A 22,468-nucleotide genomic window follows, 5' to 3' on the forward strand; every position below is an offset into this window, starting at 1 on the left:
AAATACAAAAATTAGTCCCGTAGTTGAGCATATAGAAAGCATATTTTGAAAACAATCGCATTCTTGTCTGGCTGAAAGAAGATAGTAGAGAGAGGTTGAATTACTGTAAAAGATGTTGTGATGATTCATAAGCATAAATGCATGAAAACAGGATACTGAAATTGTGCAGCTCTAAACAAAATGATGCTCGCTCTTTTGGTGCAGTGTAAGCTTCCTTTTTTCTGTAAGCCCAAACTGGAGCGAATGTTAGTGAAACTGAGGTCCACAGAACATAAATTTCTTCAGAATAGAACATAATGGGTAATTTGAATTGCAGGGGTTGTATGTACAACACTCTTAGGATTGTACTTTTTGACATTTTATCCTTTCAGGCAACACCCGATCTCTTAAAAGGCCAGCAAGACGTTGCACATCAAACAAATGAAGAGACTGCTAAACAAATACTTTACAATTACCTTAAAGAAGGGTTAGTAAACATAATTAACTTCTAGAGGGGAGGTTGTGTTTTCTCAATGTTTATTTTCAATTACATTTAAAATATGAAGCTGCAAAATCAAAGCTGTTATTAGATTAAATGACTATTCTGTAGTTTTATATCTTTGCTGTGTCCAGTAAGGCACAAGAGGATGTCGAAATACCCAACTAATCAGGACTTTGTGAGGGTATTGTTCAGGATTTGATTAAAAGTACTTGAAGTTTGTGAATCAGAATTATGTTTCCTTCTTTTAAATAATTTTGAAGTTAAACTTAATGGAATAAATTCTCCAACTGGAACTTCTTTTTCCATTGCATTTTCTAATGACAACTTATTTAAAAGGCAGGAAGGAAGGATGAATAAATTAAGATGTGCATTATGCATTCTTTCTTTGCATTTCGGAGGCTTCTTGGATTCAGTGTAGCTAATGTAGCTCTGGCAACTGTTTAAGAGGGATTTAATGGTGCAGTAGTCAGGACTAGAGAAACCTGCTAGTAATTACTTCAGTATTTGTTGAGTAATTCTGGATACTTTTCTTTCCATAGTAGTTGTCTTGTAGAATAGAGCTGCAGTTAAAGAGTTCAGTGATGATTTTTCAGAAAACATTTGAAATTGAAATTTTTAACAACCTTCCTTCAGATGATTTAATGAAATCATCGAGATAATTTCTGACTTTTTCATAGTAGATTATTTTTTTTATAGTGGTGATTTTTAAAAAAGTTTGGACACTTTTAATTTGTTTTGATGCTAACAAAATAGTGCCTTTGATCATATTTTTGTTTTCTTCTCTGTATTTTAGAAGCACTGATAATGATGATGCAACAAAGAGGAAAGTCAACTTGGTTTTTGAGAAAATTCAGACTTTAAAGTCCAGAGCTGCTGGAAAAACGCAGGTGAATTTTTATTTTATTTTTTTAAACTTTTTTTTTTTTTTTTTTAAATTTCAGTGTTCAGCCAGTGCTTTCAAAGTTTGAATCCCGTCACTGACTTAGTGAGAGCATTCTTGCTTGTCATTTTCCAGTGATACAGCTCAGTGTTAAACACGTGCTGAAGTGTCTTGTGGGATTTTTGTTAGCAGTTAAAAAAGACCATAAAGGTCTGCCATGAGGACTGTGTCAATGTTCACTTATTAGAAGAAAGAAATGCAAACAGTAAATCTCTTGGACATCAAAAGATTGTTGTACTGAAGAGAATGCTGGCATACATTTTCAAAATAATGTTGGAACACCTTCTGATTAAAATGATGTAAACTGGTACCTAAGTGGAGATAGTGTTTTCATATGCAATTTAGAGAAAACAGTAATCAAGGATATTGTTTTAAATGTCACTGAGATTCTGCTTATAGTTTTTGTTTCTGAGGAGTGCTGTTTTCTCAGTTTTAAAGCAGAGTGAAGAAATGTCCGGTTGTTGCAAAGATAGCACTAGAAGAACTAAATGTCTACTTTTGGTGAATTTTTTATTCTGGTCTATAATTAGTCAAAATGAAAATATAAAACATTTTTAGAGGTTCCTGGAAATTATGAACTTAAAAATCTGTCTTGACGTATATGTATGAATCGCTTTGATGTCTGTGTAATTGGAGGTGTCTCAGTAAGATTTGTCCCAAAGTATTAGTGATTTAATTCAGATGTTGCCTAATTTGAATTTCTTTTTAGGTTTGTAATGTTTTCTGTACTATTGGCAACGTGCCTTCAGCAATTACTAAGAGGCTTTATGAAAATGGAATCGCGGTTCCTTTGAAAATATGAGCTTGTATGAAAAATCCCAGCTGATCTCAGGCAGTTGGTGCTACACTTTATTCATATTGCTTGTAGTTTCACTTCAGATCTGAAAATGAAATTGTCAAAGAACAATAAGCATCTCTATGTAATTGTAGGTTTCTGATACTTCAGCTGAAGTGAAAGCATTGGTGGAGCAAAAAAACGAACTTGAAAGGAAAGTGGAAGAATTGCAGAAAAAACTGGATCTAGAAATCACGGTACTGTACTGTTTCATTTTACAGCTTTTGGATATTTCAGATATACCTTTCTAAGAAAGTGGCAACTGATCAGCTGAATGTTGTGCAGAAGGAAAGGCATCTTTTGTTCAGTTTTCCAGTGCGTTTTCTGTTTCAGACTTAAATATTAGGAATGTTCTGTAAACTGTTGGTGCTTACATAATCATTATAGTTTCATAGGGTTCATTGCATTTCATGTGGTCTAAACTGTTATGTATGGATGCCAGTATGTTTATGATAAAAGAACATTAACACTCCTGTGTGAGTGGCTGAAATGTGTGTAGATACATCACATAATTGGAACTATTTTGCTTCATATTCTTTTCCATCTAAATGTACCTGTGCATTTCAGAAGACTTTTTCAAAATATAGTTCCTTGTAACAGCTATCCTCTTCAAGAAATCTCTTCCTTATCAGTACTTGAGAGTGAATTTTAGCTGTGAATATTAGGCAGATGTATACATTAAAATCTTCTATAAATATCTGTGGAGGCAGATTTTAATCTGCAGGCTGCTGTGAGACGTTTATGGAATGGGAGACAAACTGTATTACTCAGGTGCTATTTATTAAGTGCATCATTTCAATGCTGAATCCAAAGTACTTAAGTACAGTCATGCACTGAATACGTGGAAAGGGCAGACTGGCTTCTTTCAGTTTGCATTTTGAGTTGGTAAGAGGAATCAATATACTTGAAAACTGATGAGGGGGAAACTTCACTTTCACATATCTCACAAGAATTGAAAAGCTGTGTTTAATAAAAAATCCAATATTTTAATATTCATAACTTAGTAAATACTTCCACAAATGACAAATGTCAGTGCCTTGAAATGACTCCTTCATACAGTAAAAAAGGAATATTTATGCTTAGTCTGTTATCTTGCTTAACTTTTGATCTACGAAATTTAGAATCAGCAAAATTGCAAAGAGGAGAGAGATGCTACACGAGCAAGCCTGCAAGAGCTTCAGCTCCGACTTGATGAAAGTATAAGTGAAAAAGATGCCTTAAAAAAGAACTTGGAAGAAAACGAGAAGGAGCTCAGGCAAAACCTTGAGGAGTGAGTTCATTCTAGAAAACATATTAATTGGAATATATAGCTCAAATTTCTTAGGTTAAAGGTACCTGTGCCTTCTGAGTTTATTAACGGAATCAGACAGTGACATATCTTAATTGTACAAAATGCTTCTACTGTTTAAAAATTGCGTGTTTTTAGAATATCTTGAAGGAGAAGGAAGATTGTTGGTTTACAATCCTTTTCTTACTACAAATTGTTTTTATTATTTTGTTGTCATAATACATGATTCAAATCTTTAAAATACAGAGATACTTGAGTACTTTAATTCAAGATTCAAGAATAATTTAAGAATACTGTGCCAAGTTAAAAATACAATTTAACTTTTTACTTATTTATTTAAAAGAGCTCTCATTTTTTCTTCTCTGATGTTTCATTTTTCTGCTTCATGTCTTGTTCCCCTGTGTGGAACACGGGAGTAAATAAGTGTATTTTTAAATTTTTTTTTTTAACTACTTGAAAGAACAAATTAGTATTTCTATAATTAACAGAAAAAAATCCCCTCTTTTTTCTGATGAGGCTTTTTCAAGTGAAGATGGAGCAGGAAAAACACCAGACTGAAATCAGAGACCTTCAAGACCAGCTCTCTGAGATGCACGATGAACTGGATAACGCAAAACATACTGATGAACGGGAAAAAGAGGTTCTGATTGAGGTTAGTTGTAAAGTAATAGAAAGGGGATAAAGAAGTTGAAATAATTGCATAAAAAATTGAAATTAAGAAACAGGAGAAGAAAAACATGCCTTAGCTTATTGTGTAAGATTCAGTTCTGTTGCCCATTAAGAAACTGAAGTTTTAAGCTAGTGCCTTACCTGATAGTCAGCTGGAAGTTTGAGCAGAATCTAGCAGAGGAGAGTTGAAAACTGTCCACAGAAGATTCACTGACCACATGCTTCTTTCCCAGCAATTTGGCAAGGGGGAAGTTACTTCTAGGAAGAACACTGGGGGAGGCGGGTAAAAGGGTGTAGAAGCATAGCTTTGGTAGGAAAGCAGCACCTCCGAAAGTTTAAACTGTTTTAACTTGTGGAAGAACTTTCTTTATTCTTTACAGCAGAAAAGTCAGCAAGGACTTATTACGTTCACTTATCTTGCAGTGTAGGAAACAGAGATCTTTGTTTTTATCTACCTCTTTGAAGGTAGGACCGAGGGAGTTGCTAAAATGCAGCCTTATTTTGACTCCTACTTTATTTGCATCTTTTGTAACATGGAATGCTGTCAAAATCTTTTGGTAGTTCTGTAGCATCAGATATATTCACTCATATAAAACATCAGTTACAGTTCTTATCATTCTAATCAGTTCTAATAATATTGGTTTTCAGTAGATTTGTAGCACTCTGTAAAAGTTGCAAATAGTATGTTGGTTGTGAGAAACAAAATTGGCCTTGGGGATCTTATTCTTAATTGTCCTCTGAAACACAAACAGAACAGGCATTGGAGCCATCTGTGACACAATTGTGTTTAGTTTTGATTTTGATGTTCTTTAGGAGCTAATGCAAATGAAGCAGGATCTGCAAGAAATATTAATTGCAAAAGATCAACAGGAAGAAATTTTGAGAAAGAGAGAGCGGGAGCTTACAGCTTTGAAAGGAGCACTAAAAGAAGAAGTGTCTAGCCATGACATGGAGATGGATAAGCTCAAAGAGCAACATGATAAAGAAATGCTAAATCTACAACAGAGCTTGGAGAAAGCAACGGAGGTGAGATATAATTAAGCTTTACAGAGAAAAATGAATCATTAGAAGCTTTCAGATCCTAATTTTTTTTTTTTTTTTTAGCAAAGTGGATAAGGATTTGGGCTAAGAGATTTGTAGTTTCTGATACTGAGCTTCATTTCATACTTCAGCAGTGTTTTGATTCTTTGCAGCTTTGCAGCTGAAATTGTGAACTCTTTCCTCAAACAGTTTTTGAGTACGTGCTTATTTTTCCTTTGTTGCGAACTCTGAGAGAGAACAGATGAGGCAGATGGAGCACTTGCTTGCTTGTCTGGAGTAGAATGGCATTACTAAAACCTATAGCATACTCTGAAGAGTGCCTCAGTGTGCCTTGCTCAGATTATCGTTTGGTTTTTCTAGCAGATCTCCACAGTTTGTCGCCATCCCCTGTTCCTTCTATCAGCTCCTTGTGTTGCATTCTATTCCCAAGTTACATTGTCCCTCCTTGCCTGTTGTACAACTTGTTAGTGGGTTTTTTTTTTTTGTTACGTTTGTTGAGCTAATCTTATTTGAGCACAAGGAACGCAGCAGAGTGGGAAATAAGAATGGAGGAGTTCTCTTCCAACATCAGCCGGGCAGTCTTCCTGAGGAGTAAAAAGGGAACAGCTTCCAGGTGCTTATTTTGTACTGCTTATCAAAATATGTGCTTTGTGAGGTTATCATGACAGAGACAGTAGCTGGGAATTTACTGAACTGTTTTCTGATAGGGAGCAGTTCTTGTGAAATTTACAGTATTATTTTTGTAGTGACAATTATTTAACTTTTCTGTATTCCTTTTAATTTTATGTCAAATAATTTAGAAAATTTCTAAAAGAAAATGTCACGTGACAAATGTATAAATCAAAATTGTATGCCCAATTTTATGCTTAGAAATGCTTATGCTAATATTAGTACATTTTCCCCCATGCTTCAGTGGCGTTGAGTTGCAGTTAATCCTCCTAGTCATGACTGTAAACATGATGTAGAACTGAACTAGAATTAAGCTTGAAAGAAAGCTTTGTGTGCTTTATGAGCAAAATAGGATCTCAGGTAGAAGATACTGGATACATATTGCATTCAGTTGAATTCGTACAGAATATTCTTTAGAAGGGTTGTTTTTAGATATGCAGTTTTCTTCAACAGTTACAGAAATTTATTTGCACTGGTCTATTTACAGCCCAGAACTTCTGCTTGAGATTGATCGACTGTTTAAATATCTTGCTTCCCTTTGTTTATTTAATTATGAAGATATTTGACTAATCTAAGCTGCTTGAACCAAATTCATTCCTTTCCTTTGAAAGAAAACTAGAACATTTAAATTAACATTTTTTCTTATACAGTAATTGTAGTGACAGCTTAACCTCAGTGAACCATCTCTCAAAGTTACTGCATGGTAATTTACTGTATTTCAATTATGGAACTGTAATTATGACTGACAAGAAATGAAAGAGTAGTCTGTTTCGCATAACAATAAGATAGTCTGGGAAATGGCTCTGTGACTGGTTTGCTGTGACTTAGGTAGTTATAAATAGCTTTTTTTTTCTTTTTTCTTTTCTTTAATTTGCACATTATAGTCTATCTAAGATATGCAAAAGTTTAACTCATTCATGTTGCTCTAAGAGCAAGTTTTACTCTTATTCTACTTCAAGTGATGTTTCTCTGTATTTTAGAGAAGCTTTTGTAATGCTTAACTGGAAAATTTTAATATCCTGAATGATTTTTGAAATCCAGAGCTACGTCTGTGCCCACTGCTTGACATTATTTGTTTGTGTTTGATAAATTATCTATCAGGAAAATAAAACTGGTCTCTACAAGGAGTTGGATCAGTGATCTGCTTTGATCCTATGTGAGGTGTCTTTCATTTTATAATCAATCCGGGATACCCCAGATTGTGTGTGTGTGAAAATCATGCTTTATATAATTGAAGCTGTTTGACTTTTTAAGTACTTTTTGCATCATTACAAGATGGAAAGATGTATACTGCTTGGTGAGATGCAAGAAATTCACATCAAAGATAAGTGGAAAGGGAAGCTTAGTGAGGAAAAGTAGTATGTAAATGGTATAACAATGTTTCTCATACAGAAAATAATTACACTGATATTTCACAGATGGGAGTAAATTGAAATCTATATGTATCAGGCTGTTAAATCTTATGCTACTTTATTACTCAGATCAGTATGCTGAATAAAGTTGTTTTGTGTTAGGCCCCAAAGGAAGTATTTGCTGGGAGAAAGGAAGTCATTTTTGTGCCAACAGAAATTTCCAGCTACTACAGGTAGATGTGCAGCACAGTTAGTCTGTGTTGTTAAAGCCCTACATGGATCTGTTATAAATCATATTATATAAACAGATTGGGAGAATAATAAGGGAGGATATTTGTCATGTGCTGTACTATCTCATACACACTGCTATGGTGGTAGTTTTGTTTGCTTTTTCATAAAGATTGTTATATAAAACCACAGAACTTGCTTAGGTAAATCATTTCTGTGTTATATCTTTCAGTTGTGGCATTGGAATAACTGTGACTGTTCTTAACATTGTTGCTTGTTTATTAAGTTTGAGATCAGACCACTTCCATTAAAAAAAAAAAAAAGCCTTTTTAGTTAATGAGAGATGACTTTATCACTGCAAGTGCTAGAGAAGAAATGAGTATAAATCCCCTTCTGATTTTAAAGTAATATGAAAGTTTATGCTATTTAATCACAACCTTCAACACAATGGGCCAGAATTGTACTCTATAACCACAAGTGCTCTGTCCCTAGATGAAGGGCCACTGTTTCAGTAAAATTTGGAAATAAATTTTGGACGATAATACAACAGGTAGAAAGTTGCAGCAAACTGCAACCACCTGAAACTGTACCATCTCAGGGAAGCACAGTTGCAAACTACACAGCAGTGCTGAGTTTGAAAAGCAGGCTGCACAAATGATGCATTAAATGCTGTGGAAAGCTGTAGCCGTTTCGTTACAAAAGGACTTACCTAAGCCTGATTTTGACTGATTTATTCAGGTTTGTAATATTTCTGACTTCATCCACAAAGTAGTAGAACAGATGCTCAAAGAGCACTAGAAGTTGATTTGTTTATCAACGCATTTGAAGAATGCAATGAAGCTCGTGGTCGTGTGAGCTATGACTGGCACGTATTTGGTGTGATTAAACAGAAGGAATTTTAGCAGAGCAAGTGATAGGAACAGTAAGAATCTGTTTTTACCTTCTTTCCATGTTACAAACTAAATATGTACTACTTTAAAATAAATAAATACTCAGCATTTTATAATTTAAAATATCAAATATGAGAAAAGGCTTTGATTTTTTTTTTTTTTTTTCTCAATCTGTATGAGTTAGTTGTGAATTTAGGTGAATCTAGCTCAGTAAAAGAAATTACAAGGTAAAGAATTTTGAGATGAAAGTGAGTAGTATATCTTTTCTGCCTGACCTGATAATATATTTCTTCTTTAAAGCTAGTAAATTCTCCTATGTAGACCAGAAGCTTAACAGAAAATCGATTAAGTGTTGTGAACAGTGTTGACATATATTCTGTGTGCCATTCTTGTAGAAATGGCTGGAGTATATAGCTTCAATCTAAAATAAAAGTAACTGCTGTGCTTTGTGAACACCAAACTGTGGTTGCCCGCGTTACTGAGGGTAAAGACATCTGCTGATTGCAAGGCATTGCAGAGACTCTTCTGTATGTAAAGTGTTCTTTGTGTTGGATTGCATCATATCTAAACGTAAAGGTAAAACCAGATTTATGTATAGTTGTCTTTTCATACCATTGTGAACTCAGTTTGAACTATTTCAGTCTGAGTTGAGGAGGGAAAGGGACAAAGTCGGATTCTTTCTTTATTTATTTTAATGGGGTTAATTTTTTTCTTTTCTTTTCTTCTTGAAAGCTGATGGGAGCCTGTGGGGTCAGGTAGGTTTTTTTGTTTGTTTTGTATTTTTTTTTTTTTAATATCATCAAGAGAATTTTTAATCCTTATCAGCAAAAGACAGAGTATGTATATTCAGGTGGGTTTGCCCTGTGAAAGTGTATGTTGACGTGTGTGTGTGTGTGTGAATTATTGGACTGTACAAATCTATTCAGTAGGGTACAATATAAACACTTAACTAGTTAATATTTTACTCTAGTTTTTGCAACAACTTCTGACCTTGAAAAATAAAATGCTAATGTGAGCCAGTGTGAGTTTGTTCTGATTCATAGCTAAGAGGATAATATGACATGGGTATGGCTAGTTGTTGAGTTGCTTTCCTGGGTTTGGATATTCTCACTGCATAAATGATAGGTTGTGCTTATATCAGGTAGTCTTGTTTAATGTACTCTCTGTAAAAAGGGATTTCATTCTCAGTTTTACAATGTAGGCCTTTAAATCTTTCATTACATCTTATCAGTCAAAACTGAAATAGTTTTGGAAATAGTATTAGAGATATGGTTCTGTTTAAATTAGTGAAAATGGTCAGGCAAGAAGAAAAGACTTGTCTTTAAACTGTCACAAGTGAATTTTTAACCAGTTAATGGAATGGGTCTGACTGAAAAGTAAGCAGAAGAAGTCTGACCCGCTTATAAGTTTATACATTCGCTTACTGAATAACCTTCTGAAGTACAGTTGAGGATTCAAGTTATTTGCACTGTACCTCAATGTGAGAGATGTACTGAAACACGCTGACCCTTTTAATATGTAACTAATGATAGCTAAATTCCAGAGCCCGAGCCATGTGTTAAAGTAGGCTAAGCCTTCCTGTAAAGTGAATGAATAAATATATAATCAGTGCAAGGTAGAAAAGCAGTAAGCAAAGCAAATAATTTATTTCTTACAGAATTTTTTTTTTGTAGCCATAAAACTTCATTTTGCTTTTAAACACGTTTCATACTTCTTTTTTAGAGGCAGAAGATTGTATTATCCAATGATAGTATATCACTTATCCCAGGACTACTTGAAGTAATAATATGTGAAGTAAAAAATAATTGCCTTACTGTGAAAATTCTGGAACTACAAACAGATTTAAAGACCTGTTATTTGTATTCATGAGCTTTAAAAAGTAGATGGCCATACCTGAATAATGCTAATTTCAGAAGCTCTGAAGAAGTAGTAAGAATTACAATTTAAGGGCTGTCTCTGTGTTGATTCTTACCTGCGCTTAGATCCTTTTTCAAAATGTTCATCTGTTTTCCTTGGATATAAGTTCTTGGGTATGGCTGACAGGAAAGGACAAAAGAAAGGGATTTAATGTCTCTGTCACTGCAACTCTTTCAGGATCAGCTGAGGGATGTGGGTAGATCTGAATTCCTGAAGTCACATGAATATAAGCATAAAAATGTGTAGTTCAAGAAGCTGAATAACTCATCCAACAGCAAAATGAAAAAATGGCCCCTGAGATTTTATTTTTAGCAGCGTCTCCTTGATACCTTAAGCATTTACTGCCAGGAACAAAGAAAAGAGGCACGATTTACTTTTACCACAATTTTTGAAAGATTTTAATGTCATTCCCTTTGATTTCACAAGGATGAATATGGAAAGGATGCTTAGAAGTCTGCTGATTCCCACTAGAAAACATTTATTTGTGCTCTGACTCATTTTGAATGGAGATTTATTCTTTAGATTTGTACTTCAAGTGAGGCAGTTGAAGAATGAAAAATTTTACTTGGCTAAACATTGTTCTGAATGAAAATATAAATGTTGTTAGAAATTATGACTGAATTATGCTTAATAAATTGAGACAAAATTTGAATAAGTTGTGAAGGAGACACTTAGCTTTCCCTCACTTTAGTTCCTCCTGTGTTGTGTAAAAGTTTCTAAAGGTTAGACTCTGGATAGCCACTGCTGAAGGGGAATTCCACCAGCCAAAACACCAAAGTCAGCCAAAACCATTTTTTAATGATCAGTTATACAATCACTCTCATGTTTTTGCCAGTGATGAGGGTGTGGTACAAAAGAAGGTGCGGAGCAACAGAGCTTTTTCTGCATTACTATCAAAGAAGTTTTTTGCTCTACTCAGATTGCAGAAGAATATTTTATGTGAATCTCCAGAGCTTCCAGAATGTTTCTTGACATAATAATGGGTAGTGGAAAGGATTTTGATATCTTCAATACTGAGATCTACCTCGCATTTTTTTTAAAATCTCTTCACAGCTTTCACCAAAGTTAAGGTTGGAGAGTATATAAATGCATTTTTAATTTTTAAGATTGTTCCAACTCCTTTGTTGCATAAATATTTATTTTAACTTTGTTTTGAATAATGTTAATAAATTTTAATATATTTCTAGATATGTATATAACTATATGCATGAAGACAAAAGACTTAATGTAATAAAGTTCTTATCAGGCAAAACACTTGGAAGGAGCTGGATGAAAAGTGAGGGAACTGAATTCTTGCTGGAGTTTTCTTATGCAGAGTAAATTCCTTAGGTCCAAAGATGAAAACTGAATGTGGCCTGCATGTGTACTCCAGCAACTGTGACTATGTGGGCTCAGCAGAGTAGATGTAAGCCTGAGCTTTACAGATCAGGTGTGCAAACCAAATCGTACAGTACACTTGTGTATGCACGTGCATTCTCTCATTTTCTTCTAGTCTGCTATAAATTAAAAGTAGCTTTGTACTTAATAATATTCGAACATTGTATTTTATCAGTATTTTTCAGACTTTGGTTTGTTCCTCAACTTAGAACACACCATTAAATACTTGTTTAGAAGACAGAGTTATATAACTTGTTTCTTTAAAAAAAAAAAAAACAAACTTAAATTCTTCTCCATGTAGCTGCAAGTTGAGTGTGAAATTTTATTCACCAAATTAACTGTAGGAAAGTAGAAAGAAGAGAGGTTACTGCCAGAAGAATCATGAGTGTCCTTGTTCCATTTGAGAAGCCTAGATTAAAATAATTTTAAACATTATATATTTCTTGACATGTTCAAGGTACAATTTTTGTTTACTTCAGTTGGGACTGTGTGCTTATGTCTTTAGAAATCAAACAGCAGTGACTCAAATCAAGCACTAAGAAAATGAAGGGGCATGCAGTTATTGAGGCCATCTGGAAAGCCTGGATAAGGTAACTTGCCTCATGAACTCTTTGGCAGAGATGAGGATAGCAGATTTTTCTAGGTCTACTTCTCCATTCAAGCACCTTAACTGTGAGACCTTTCTCTTAACTGCCTCATTAATTTCTGCAGCACAGCTTTACTTCAGCAGCAACATCTAGTTTCATTGTAAACCCTTGACTTTTTTTATAGATATTTCCTGATTTTACAGTAAGCAAGCCAGTGATCCTGTGGAGGATGCTACTGAATGGCATGATGTGGTTAAATGTGCTATAATATTACATGCAAACAAGTGTAAAACTCCAAGGTGATGTAATTGATGACATGGAGTCCTCTGCTGCTTAAGCTCCCAGAGGTGAATAGTGCTTTGTAGTTCTCTGGATCAATGAAGACTGAAGAGGAGATCTTCCCCAAGAATTTTACAGATACTTGTTGCTAACAGGGTAGAGATGATGTCATGGTTCTATGTTTTTGTTTTTGTTTTGTTTTTTGTTTCTGGGTTTCAGTATTCCACATCAAAACATCATGTAGTATACGGGGCATTAAAGTATCACTGCCCCAATTCCAAGTACCTATCCCTGTATGTTACAGAAGTCACGGGATCTGGCCCTTCCGGGTGGGGGGGGCGCTCTCTTGCTGCCTGGCAGTGGGTGCTGGAGGGTGCTTTCCTAGCCGTTCCAAGCCTTTTCAGGTTTGACTCGGTTCCGGGAACTCTCTCTCTCTCTCTCTCTCTCTCTCATCTTGTCTGATTCATTAATCTCAATTTCAATTAAATTGTGTATATTGTGCTATCTTGTATTCCAATATTATAGTAAAATAAGTTTTCCTCCATAGATTGGTGCCGCTGCTCTTTTCCTCCCTTCCTTCCTCCCCATTTTTGTGGGACTGGGGTGGGGGGGGAGGGCAGAGGCCTGTCGCCCCTGTCACGGACATAGATTGATCTGGTCAACTCCGTGACAGATGAACAGCTGGAAGTTTGGGTTTAGTTTTAGGTGTTAGAGAAAATAGAGCTTTAGAAAATATGTATTTATTATTTCTATTCTTCTGCTTTCAGTGCAACTTCTTTCTAGTCTTGTGGCTTTCTGGTTCTTTTTTCATTTCCATTAAGATTTTGGTGCGAATCATTTTGCTGTGGCATCCATGGACTTATTCAAATTTATTTGTCAAATTTATACAGATTTATATCTATTTGACGTTTATATGTCAGATTTGTTTTATTCATTTATTCGGGTTAAAATTAAACTCTGATCTGTTTAGTGGAGCTTCTAATATGTAGAATAGTTACCTTTAAACCTGCTGTGTAACTGAAAGAAAACTATGGCTTAATTCAGTGTAGTTTCAGAAAATTTTAGAAACTGGGTTAAGCAAATTAGGACTTAGGCCAAAGTAGCAGCAGCATGAAGAGGTTACACTCATTAATTTGTGTTACCATGGATATAGGTGCTCAGTACAATACACTCATTGCACTCATCAGGATATCTGTGTTAGAAGTAGTGTACAAAAGTTTACCAGTATATCCTACGTCATTTACTAGGAGGTGAAGTCAAGTCAGTTTTAACCACAAAAGGTTCTATAATGGTTTGTCTGTACAAAACATGTGAGTTGTGCATCCCATGGAAACAGAACAAAAGTGTGTAACTTGCATTTCTAGTTTTCAGAATCCTTAACTTTGTGTGTGAGGTAGTTCTATAAACTTCTGTTTTTATTATATACGTAATGTCTGTTCAGTGAGGCAAATTCTGCAGGGCAAAATGGAAAGTGCTGGCACTGAATTAATTATGAAGCTTAATAGCGTGCTCACAAATGTAGTTTTTTCTACTAAGAAAAAAGTTTTATCTCAGTTGCACACGTGATTTTAAGAGACATGCCATATCAAAATAACTCGGCGGTGATTGTAGATCCTTCCATTGCCACAATAGGTTATCAATTTGGAAATGTTGTGCTAGATTTTGCCTTCATAATGTATATTTAAGAAGAAAAATGTATCTCTCATCCACCTATGTCTTTGTTTTGGCAGAGAAGTTTATCTTCTTTTCGTTTCTAATTCTGAAGTGGCTGCTCAAAATCTGCGCTTGCCTCCTAAACTGATTGACTAATCCTCTGTGTTTCAATATTAAAATGTAGAAGGTTATACATTTTTTTAGTTGTTTATAAGGACCACTGTAGATTATTTTTCTTTATGTATGATATTTTTTTCTTGCCAGAAACTGTTTTTTTTCTTCTAGAATTTGATAACTTGTTTTATGTATGGTGCTTTGAGTCTATGGCACTGTTTTCTGAAAGCTATGTGCAGTTACTCAGAATGGTAAACTTAATTGCTCCATATTTAATAAGCTATAATGTATAGACACTGTAACTATGGCCTTTCAGTAACGGTATTTAGTTTCTTTTAAACAGTACTTTGCCTTAGGACCTTAAAATCTTAAAATCTTATTGGCTACCTTAAGTCCTACAGGAATGCTCAGTGACTGATACTGGGATTGAACTTTTTAGAGATTTATGATAACAGTTTTCATGTGTGTATATGTGTGTTCTGTGTGTATATGTACTGTGTAAGAGGACCACTGCTGGGCTAGTAAATCAAGTTACTGCATGTGTGATATGGCTCACAAAGCAGAAGCTGTTTTATTTGTGGGGGAATTGAACAAAAGCATCTTAAACACCGTTGCAAAAAAATTTGTATGGAATGGTCAGATTCAGCAGATTGCATGCAGATGCTGTCATACAGTAAGGCACGAGTTCCTGTCTGTTTTTGTTAATCTGTTTTTATTAAACTTGTGCTACACTTGTGATGTAGGTTATCTACTTAAGCTCTGCCAAATGCCTTTGCTTCTTTTGAATTTAGTTAGTGTGTCTACACAAAAAGTAACAATTTCTTCAGTGAATTTGATTACAGACACTTTCAATTAAATTGATGCGACTGTGTAAGACCAGTGCTATAGAAGTACTTTGCTATAAAGAAAGGAAATAAATGAGTCTACTATATGAGGATTTTTTTTCAGTAGCAGTTTAGTACTTAGTACTGTATTCTACTGATACTCATATGATATTCCCCTTTCTAGGTGTAGCTTGTGACTTGCATTCACTGTCGTGTCATAATTGATAAAAGAAACAAATAATAAGCACTTTTATCTCTCTTAAGGAGCTGAGCACCTATATCTGTGGTAACACAAATGTAGTGTATCTTCAAGCAGTGTGGAGATCTTTGCATTCGAGTACATCATTACAACTATGTCTACTTTTTTCCAGACAGGTTTTTTTCTTTTTATTATTATTATTTGTTATTATTTGTTTAATTTTTCTCACAAATTTGCAACCCATTTCCAAATTATTTTACCTAACATCAGTAGCTGAAGTCTGATGATTAAGCTTGTTCATTCTTAAGTAATGAATTTAAATATGATAAAGCTACAGTTTGATAAAGCATAATGTAACAAAAAAGTATAATAAAATATATTAAAAATAAAGACCAAGATGGTATGAGTGTAAGACTTGCCTGAAAGGGGCACCAAGATGAAAGTGTTACTCTTTCAGAGATAGAACATATGAGAATCTGGATACAAAACAGACAAACTGTAGAAGGTACTGAATGCCCTGAAAAACAGAGCAGGAATACACAGATTGGAAGGAAAGACGAAGAATGTACAGCTAAACAGAAGGAAATTGTTGTAGAGTTTTTACCTTACTTTGATGTGATTCTAATAGTAAGAAGTTATTTTATTAAAACATAATGCAAAAATTAGGAATTGGAAATAAGAAGAAATAAGCATATTTTATATATCTTAGGCAGTAAACTGTATTCTTGGAATTGAAAAATGACAATTTTAATATCCACAGAATCCCCTTCAGTACTTTAAAGTTGTCCGTCCATCCATCCCCCCCCCTTTTTTTTCTATGGCAAATATGCCTGAATATACTGTATTTCATTCCAGCTTTTGTCATTGGGAATCTTGTTTAACCAGTTTTATCTGTTTTGTGTTCTGTACCTGTTTACATAATCTCATTTTAGCTCTCTGAAGAGGGTTATCCACAGTTCAGTGAATTAAAGATCACGTTATATTAACAGCATGTTTGTTAATGTTTCATATTCAACTTAAATGAGTACTTTATGAACTTTACCCAGTTCTGTTACCATGAGCTTAACTTCTATAAGCTTAGTTAAAATAATTGCTAGAGCTTTACTGGCATCCCCACATATTAAATGTAACTATGTAAAGTCTTTATGCATGGGTACCAAGAACACTCATTAATTGATGTAGTGTAATTAATTTTTATGGATCCTATATTAAGGACGATTAAAAGTAAATTGTGTATGGGCTAAAGAGTATGCATCTACAGCTTAATCTGTGTGTGGCTCTCTGTCTCTTTGATTTCTGATCTGTACTTGCTAAACTCAGTGTTCTGTTAATTCTTTTGCTTTCATCTCCTTTGCCATAACTCGTTCTAACTCAATACATTTGCAAGCAGTTTTCAAATCCTTTTTTTGAATGTGTGGGTCAGTGACCTGTGTCATAAGACACAGTGATCTCTGATACAGCGGTGTTCATGTATGTCTTAATAGTTGCTAGCCTTAGCATTTTGTAATTGTTAATTATATGGGCAAAGAATTGCCCCTGTCGCCTTCTCCTGTGATGGTGTCCTGAGATAGTCTGTCAAAACTGCACTGCAGCGCTCATTTCCTTTGCATAGCTGTTCTTGTGATACTCTGATGCTTTTCTGATATTTTTATCTGTCATCCCAAAAGAAGGCATGAGATGACATAGAAGGTGGAGTGTGTAAGGTAAGAAGAAAAGGAGAAAAGGGAAGAGATGCCGAGTTTTTTGGTAACTGAACTTTCTGTTATAATGTGCTGCAGGACTTGGCGTGTATTGCCAAAAACTATTTGTAATTCAGAAGCTTAATTTGTACTTGTGCTTTGGAAGAGCTCTGCATGCAGTTCTCATTATATTGGAAAAAAATTAAGACAAGCATTTTTCCTATCTAAACCAAGCCATGTAATTTTAGTTCTTGAGAGAAGTGATATACTGCATGCTCATTGTTCACTCAAAGAACATATAAATTCTAAATATGTATTTTGACTTTGTTAAATTTCACTATCAAATTGAAGATACTCGTAAGGTTGGGGTTTTTTGGTTTCCAGGATCTTAAACGAGGCCAGTAGATTTTGTTTGCAACTTATTCTTAATATTACTTAATCTTTTATATATATATTCATCCTGTGTCTTGCTAATTTAATGAAATAAATTGTGAGAAAGGACGAATAGTACCAGTTAAGTTTTAGTGGGTATCTTAACATGCATACAGCAAAAGACAGGTGGGAACAGATCTCTATCTAGATATTACAGCTTCATTGAGGCTGAACCTAATTTTAAACCTATTCTTTTCAAAATAAATGAATAAAAGTATGTATACTTAAGGAGGTTGTTTGGTTGTTTGTGGATCAAAGAATGGTTGGTGAGGTATGGAATCTGTAGGTACAGCATGGGTCTGCTGTAGTCCTCTCCTACTGCACAGCGCTGTGTAGGCGTTTGGATGAAAAAGAACAGACAAATCAACATTCCTTTCCCTGAACTCCCCAGCATGCCTCAGCTGCTTTCACTCAGCTCCAGAAAGGAGAAATCAGACAAAAAGGAGCCACTGGTAGAATGCTTGTTAATTAGTAAAACTTTGTTGTATGCAAACAGCAAAAATTAAAGGAATATATAAATGCTATTAAAAAGTATGTGAGAAGTTAAAGCACCAACAGAGATTTATTTCAAGCTTTTAAACTTCTTGTGTAATTAGAAGAACAAGGTTTTTTTTCAGTATTTTTGAAAGACCAGGACTTGTCAGCCTTTTTATACTAAGTTCATTGACCCTGTAGACAGTCTGAGTGTTTTCTGAGTTACTGCTTTATCAAAGTAATTTGCATGTTTTTTAAAGCTATTGCTCACTAGAAAACAGTCTAGTGAGGACACACTTTGTAATCACTCTTTTACATAGCTTCACTTTTCCATTTGGGGCGGGGGAAGTAATGAGGAATGAGAAAATAGAATAAAAAGTAACGAGAGAGAATTTTGTGGTTTTTTTTTTTTTTTCATAAAACAGAGGAAAATAGCTTCTTGCCAAACTGCTCTGGAGGATATGTTTTCATTCAGATAAACATGATTTCACATGCAAAAATACTATGCCTCAGTAATTAGCGTGCAATTACCTGTTGCCAGCAGATAATGTAGAAACCAAAGATACAGATGGATTTGGAAAAGATTAGGGAAATTACTGGATGATGCATGGAGGGAAAAACAGTAAGATCTAGGAGGTAGCAAATATGATGGAGAAAAGCTTGCTTTATAGTTCTTCTCTTGTTTTCTTTTTTCTTTTCTTCTCCCCCCCCCCCCCCCACCCCTCCAAAATATGTTTTGGCTGCTGCTGGAGAGAACACTTCACACACAGAATCACACACAGAATTGTAGGGGTTGGAAGGGACCTCCAGAGATCATCGAGTCCAACCCCCCAAGACCCACTTGTCTAGGCTGAGTCATATGGCTGTTCTGATGCTCTAATGTAAGGTCTTAATGTAGTAGACAGTGGACCTGTACATGAGAACTGGATCTTTGTACAGAGTATTGCTTTATATGAGACCTTGAACACTCAGGGACGAGAACCACAAATTATTTCATGATTTTTTTTTGTTTGGTTTTTTTTTTCTTTTTTTTTTTTTTGAGGGGACTGTGACTGACAAGTCAATGAAGACCAGAAATTAAACACTTCAAGCCCTTCACGTCACAGAATTAGATGCTTACAAGAACATGCCTGCTCTGTGTAGTACTGTAACAGTATAGACACATACTTCCTCTCGTGGTTTCCTCAGTAGCAACAAACAAAATGCATGACCTTTTAAATGATAGTGTATGTTTTAGGGGCAGGTAAGTGGTGAAACTAAGGTGATAATTATCTCTGAGAAGTTGCATGCTGCAGCCAGTTGCCTTGCCAAAAGCTCTGTAACCACATGTGATAAACTATGATGAATAGTTCGTTGTAATTTTGTCTTTGTGCTGTTTATTGATTGATTTCTTAAAAAAAAAAAATCCACAAATTGTATCTTTTTGAATACAAGCTGGACTGAGTAGCTGAACGCCTTCTGTCCTGAGACAGTCACTGAAAATCAAGCAGAACTTGTGTTAAATAAACACAGCCCCAAGTGTGGATTTTATGATATGCAGATAAAGCTGCACCAACAACACTGTAAGGCACTTGTAGTTTGCTGTTTGCTCCTGCCTGCTTGCTGTGTGCCCCACTATGCTGGTGTTGACTGTTGTGGAACCATGTTTTTAAATAGATTGGGACATTTTTTCCTGGAACACTTCTAACTGCCAGTATGCCCCTTCTATTTTAGTCAAGATCATGTATATATGATATATAATATATGACATTTTATGCATAATGCATATACATGTAACATAAATTCTTATTTTTGTTGCCTAAGCTGTAGTCCTTTGCAGCTCCACAAATAGTTACATGGATGTAGAGTGCTGAACATTATAGCCTGAAAAGGGCAATGGGACAAGGTTGCCTAAATTTTGTTGTTGTGGAAGACACTTCTCATGAATATATTATTTCTTAAATGCCCGTAAGGCTCTTGATATCTGTTAGGATTGTTTTTTTTTTTTAATTACTTGTAAGTACTGAGCAATGGGATGTGATAGTGAAAATCATTTAGGGCAACAAGGAAGATGATGTTAAAGTAAAAATATGTGATGGCAGGAATGAGACAATGAAGTAATGTTACTTTAGCATGTAGCTGGCAGAGGAGAAACAAAGTCTTCCTTGTGTGTTCTCAGATTGTAATTTTGAAAAATAAAAATACGTTTGTAATACATACAGACTTTAATACAGAATTTAATTTCTATGTTGGTGTTTTAATGTTGTATCCTAACTACGTTTTCTGTGGTGCCGTGTGAAATGTCTGTTTGAAAATGTTGGAAAGCAGTTGTGATTATTTCTGCTTTTTTAAAAACATTGTTTGTTTTTTTGTTTTTTGTTTTTACTAGAATGCTGCTGTTCTTGCCAGTGAAAGAGATGCTGTGGAAGAGGTACGAAATAGTATAGAAAATCAAGTCAAAAAGCTGACTGAGGAAAACACACAGTTGAAGAGAACAGTTGATGAACTAGAAACAAAAAATGAAGAGTTGCACAAACAATTTGATAATATGAAAGGAGAAGAAAGTTCAATGAAGGAAAAATTAAAAAGATATAAGGTAAGGTAGCAAAACAAGCCACTAAAGTGGTCTCTTTTTTATTTGTGAAATATGTTTTTTAAGAACAAAAATTTACAAATAAGGGTGAACATGCATTATAACTCAGTTTATCTGTGAGCATTACTACATAGAGAAGTGGGAATTAGAGGTGTAAGACAGTCAGTGAATGTTGCTAAATATTTGCAGTTTTGTATGACTTCTTAAGGAATTCTGGTTCTTTGTGGGTATCAAACTGGAGGCTGTGCCTCTATTTCTAAATATATCGGATCCCTTATTTGCAGGATGAAAATCAACAATTAGAAGAAGCATTGAAATATGCTGAAAAAGAGGCAAAAGAATTGATGGAATTAAAAACATCTTTAGAAAGCCAACTAGAAAATATGCAGGTAAGAAAAAGATCAATTAGAAATATTTGAATTTTAAATTTACCATTTATCTGAGTCACCTTGCTTTCTACAGAGCAGCATCTCATTCTTCTTGAAGTACACTTTGTTTCTAAGTGCCAGAATCATTGCAATGTTAAAATACTTCATCAATCCCACATTCTCATCTAAGCACATTTATTCTCTTGCTAGATCTTTTTTATTATTAGTTTTTTCTATCAAAATTTCAGGGAGAAAAATCACAAAATAAACTATCAAATTCTTACAAATCTTTTTTAATAGTTTGAATGATCATTCAGCTCTGGGTGTACTGTATTGTATTTTCTGTACTAGAACATCAGTTTAGGTTAGTCTCCGCTATCTAGTCTGCTGTTTCAGGAAGTAAAATACATCTTAAAATCTCTGAATTGTTGAAAATATTTTTGAAAGTTAATGAGAATTCTCTTGATAAAGAAAATCATGTGACTATTATGAACCTTAACCACAGCACATATGGTACTGTGGTTATGGCATATACATATGGTTATGCCATATACATATGGCAGTATATTAAAAAATGTCAGCCGTACCAACATGATACATCCTATAGGATATCTCAGATTTCAACTGTAAAATATAATTTACCAGAATGGGTGGCTGGAAGGTGACAAGATCTTTACTAGGTCCAGGAAACGCTTCATCCTGTGATTCTTAAAATATACCAACTGGCTCAGCATACAGTGATGCTCTACAAGAAAGATGTGGGCATGAGAGTTTTCAACGGATTTTGGAAGATCAGAGTACAAATCACCTGAATTTCAATATCCATGATACTCTGAAGCAACATTACTGCTGTCAGTTTATTCTTAATCTAATTAAAAGCAAACTCACTGAAACTGAAATTTTTCCTCGGAATGTATCTAGGGTTACATTTTCTGTTAGAATAATTATGAGTAAAGTGTCACAAAGCTCTCTAATTTTTGGTAATGTTCTTAGGATTTGTTTTCTCATCCTTCTCCGTAATAAACAGTGAAAATAAAAAAGAGGGTGAAAATGGGAAGATAAAATATGTGAAAAATACAGGTTCCTTCTCAGGACTATGACTCAAAGGAGAAAAAGCTAGATTTCATTCTCAAGGGTCTCTATCTACTACATATCTGAAATTCAAGCAAAAGTTAGTGAGACCTGAGGGAAATTAAGGTGACACCTTGCTTGCATTAAGCCTACTATATTTATTATTTAAATATTGTATTTATTCACGTCTATTATCAAGTTGGTAATTGCCCTATTTAGTAGAATAAATTTCTTCTCGTGGTGGTAATTAATTTTTTGTTGATAACTCTGCACTAGAGAGTTCAACCAGCTTATTGTCTCCTATGTTCAATTGCCTTTTCAGTGTGCTACGAATGCAAAAACTTCCTGCTGGCGACATTGTTCTGCCATAGTATGTTTCACTCATCTGTGTCTATGCAGTTTGTTTCTCAAGGATGTGTAAACAAACAGTAAAGGTAGATGATCTGTGAAAAGCTGTTGGGGAAGGGCACATGAGGTTTTTATAGCCTGCTCAAATATGGCGTGTTAGCATGGTCCCAGGAATTCAGCA

General features: G+C 34.7%; 1 protein-coding gene across 1 annotated transcript in view; it reads left to right on the plus strand.

Annotated features, from left to right (window-relative positions):
• Positions 1–22,468, plus strand: part of CGNL1 (cingulin like 1) — a gene marked incomplete at its 5' end in the record, with an annotated part of 39,436 nt that overhangs the window by 1,726 nt on the left and 15,242 nt on the right. The window contains 8 exons of the mRNA XM_079541028.1: positions 372–466; positions 1,275–1,368; positions 2,352–2,453; positions 3,378–3,526; positions 4,061–4,196; positions 5,027–5,239; positions 20,297–20,503; positions 20,785–20,889. Coding sequence (XP_079397154.1) covers positions 372–466; positions 1,275–1,368; positions 2,352–2,453; positions 3,378–3,526; positions 4,061–4,196; positions 5,027–5,239; positions 20,297–20,503; positions 20,785–20,889 — 1,101 coding nt within the window. The remainder of the gene's footprint in view (positions 1–371; positions 467–1,274; positions 1,369–2,351; positions 2,454–3,377; positions 3,527–4,060; positions 4,197–5,026; positions 5,240–20,296; positions 20,504–20,784; positions 20,890–22,468) is intronic.

This window comes from Tetrao urogallus, assembly GCF_951394365.1.
Source record: "Tetrao urogallus genome assembly, chromosome: 11".
NCBI classification, from domain to species: domain Eukaryota; kingdom Metazoa; phylum Chordata; class Aves; order Galliformes; family Phasianidae; genus Tetrao; species Tetrao urogallus.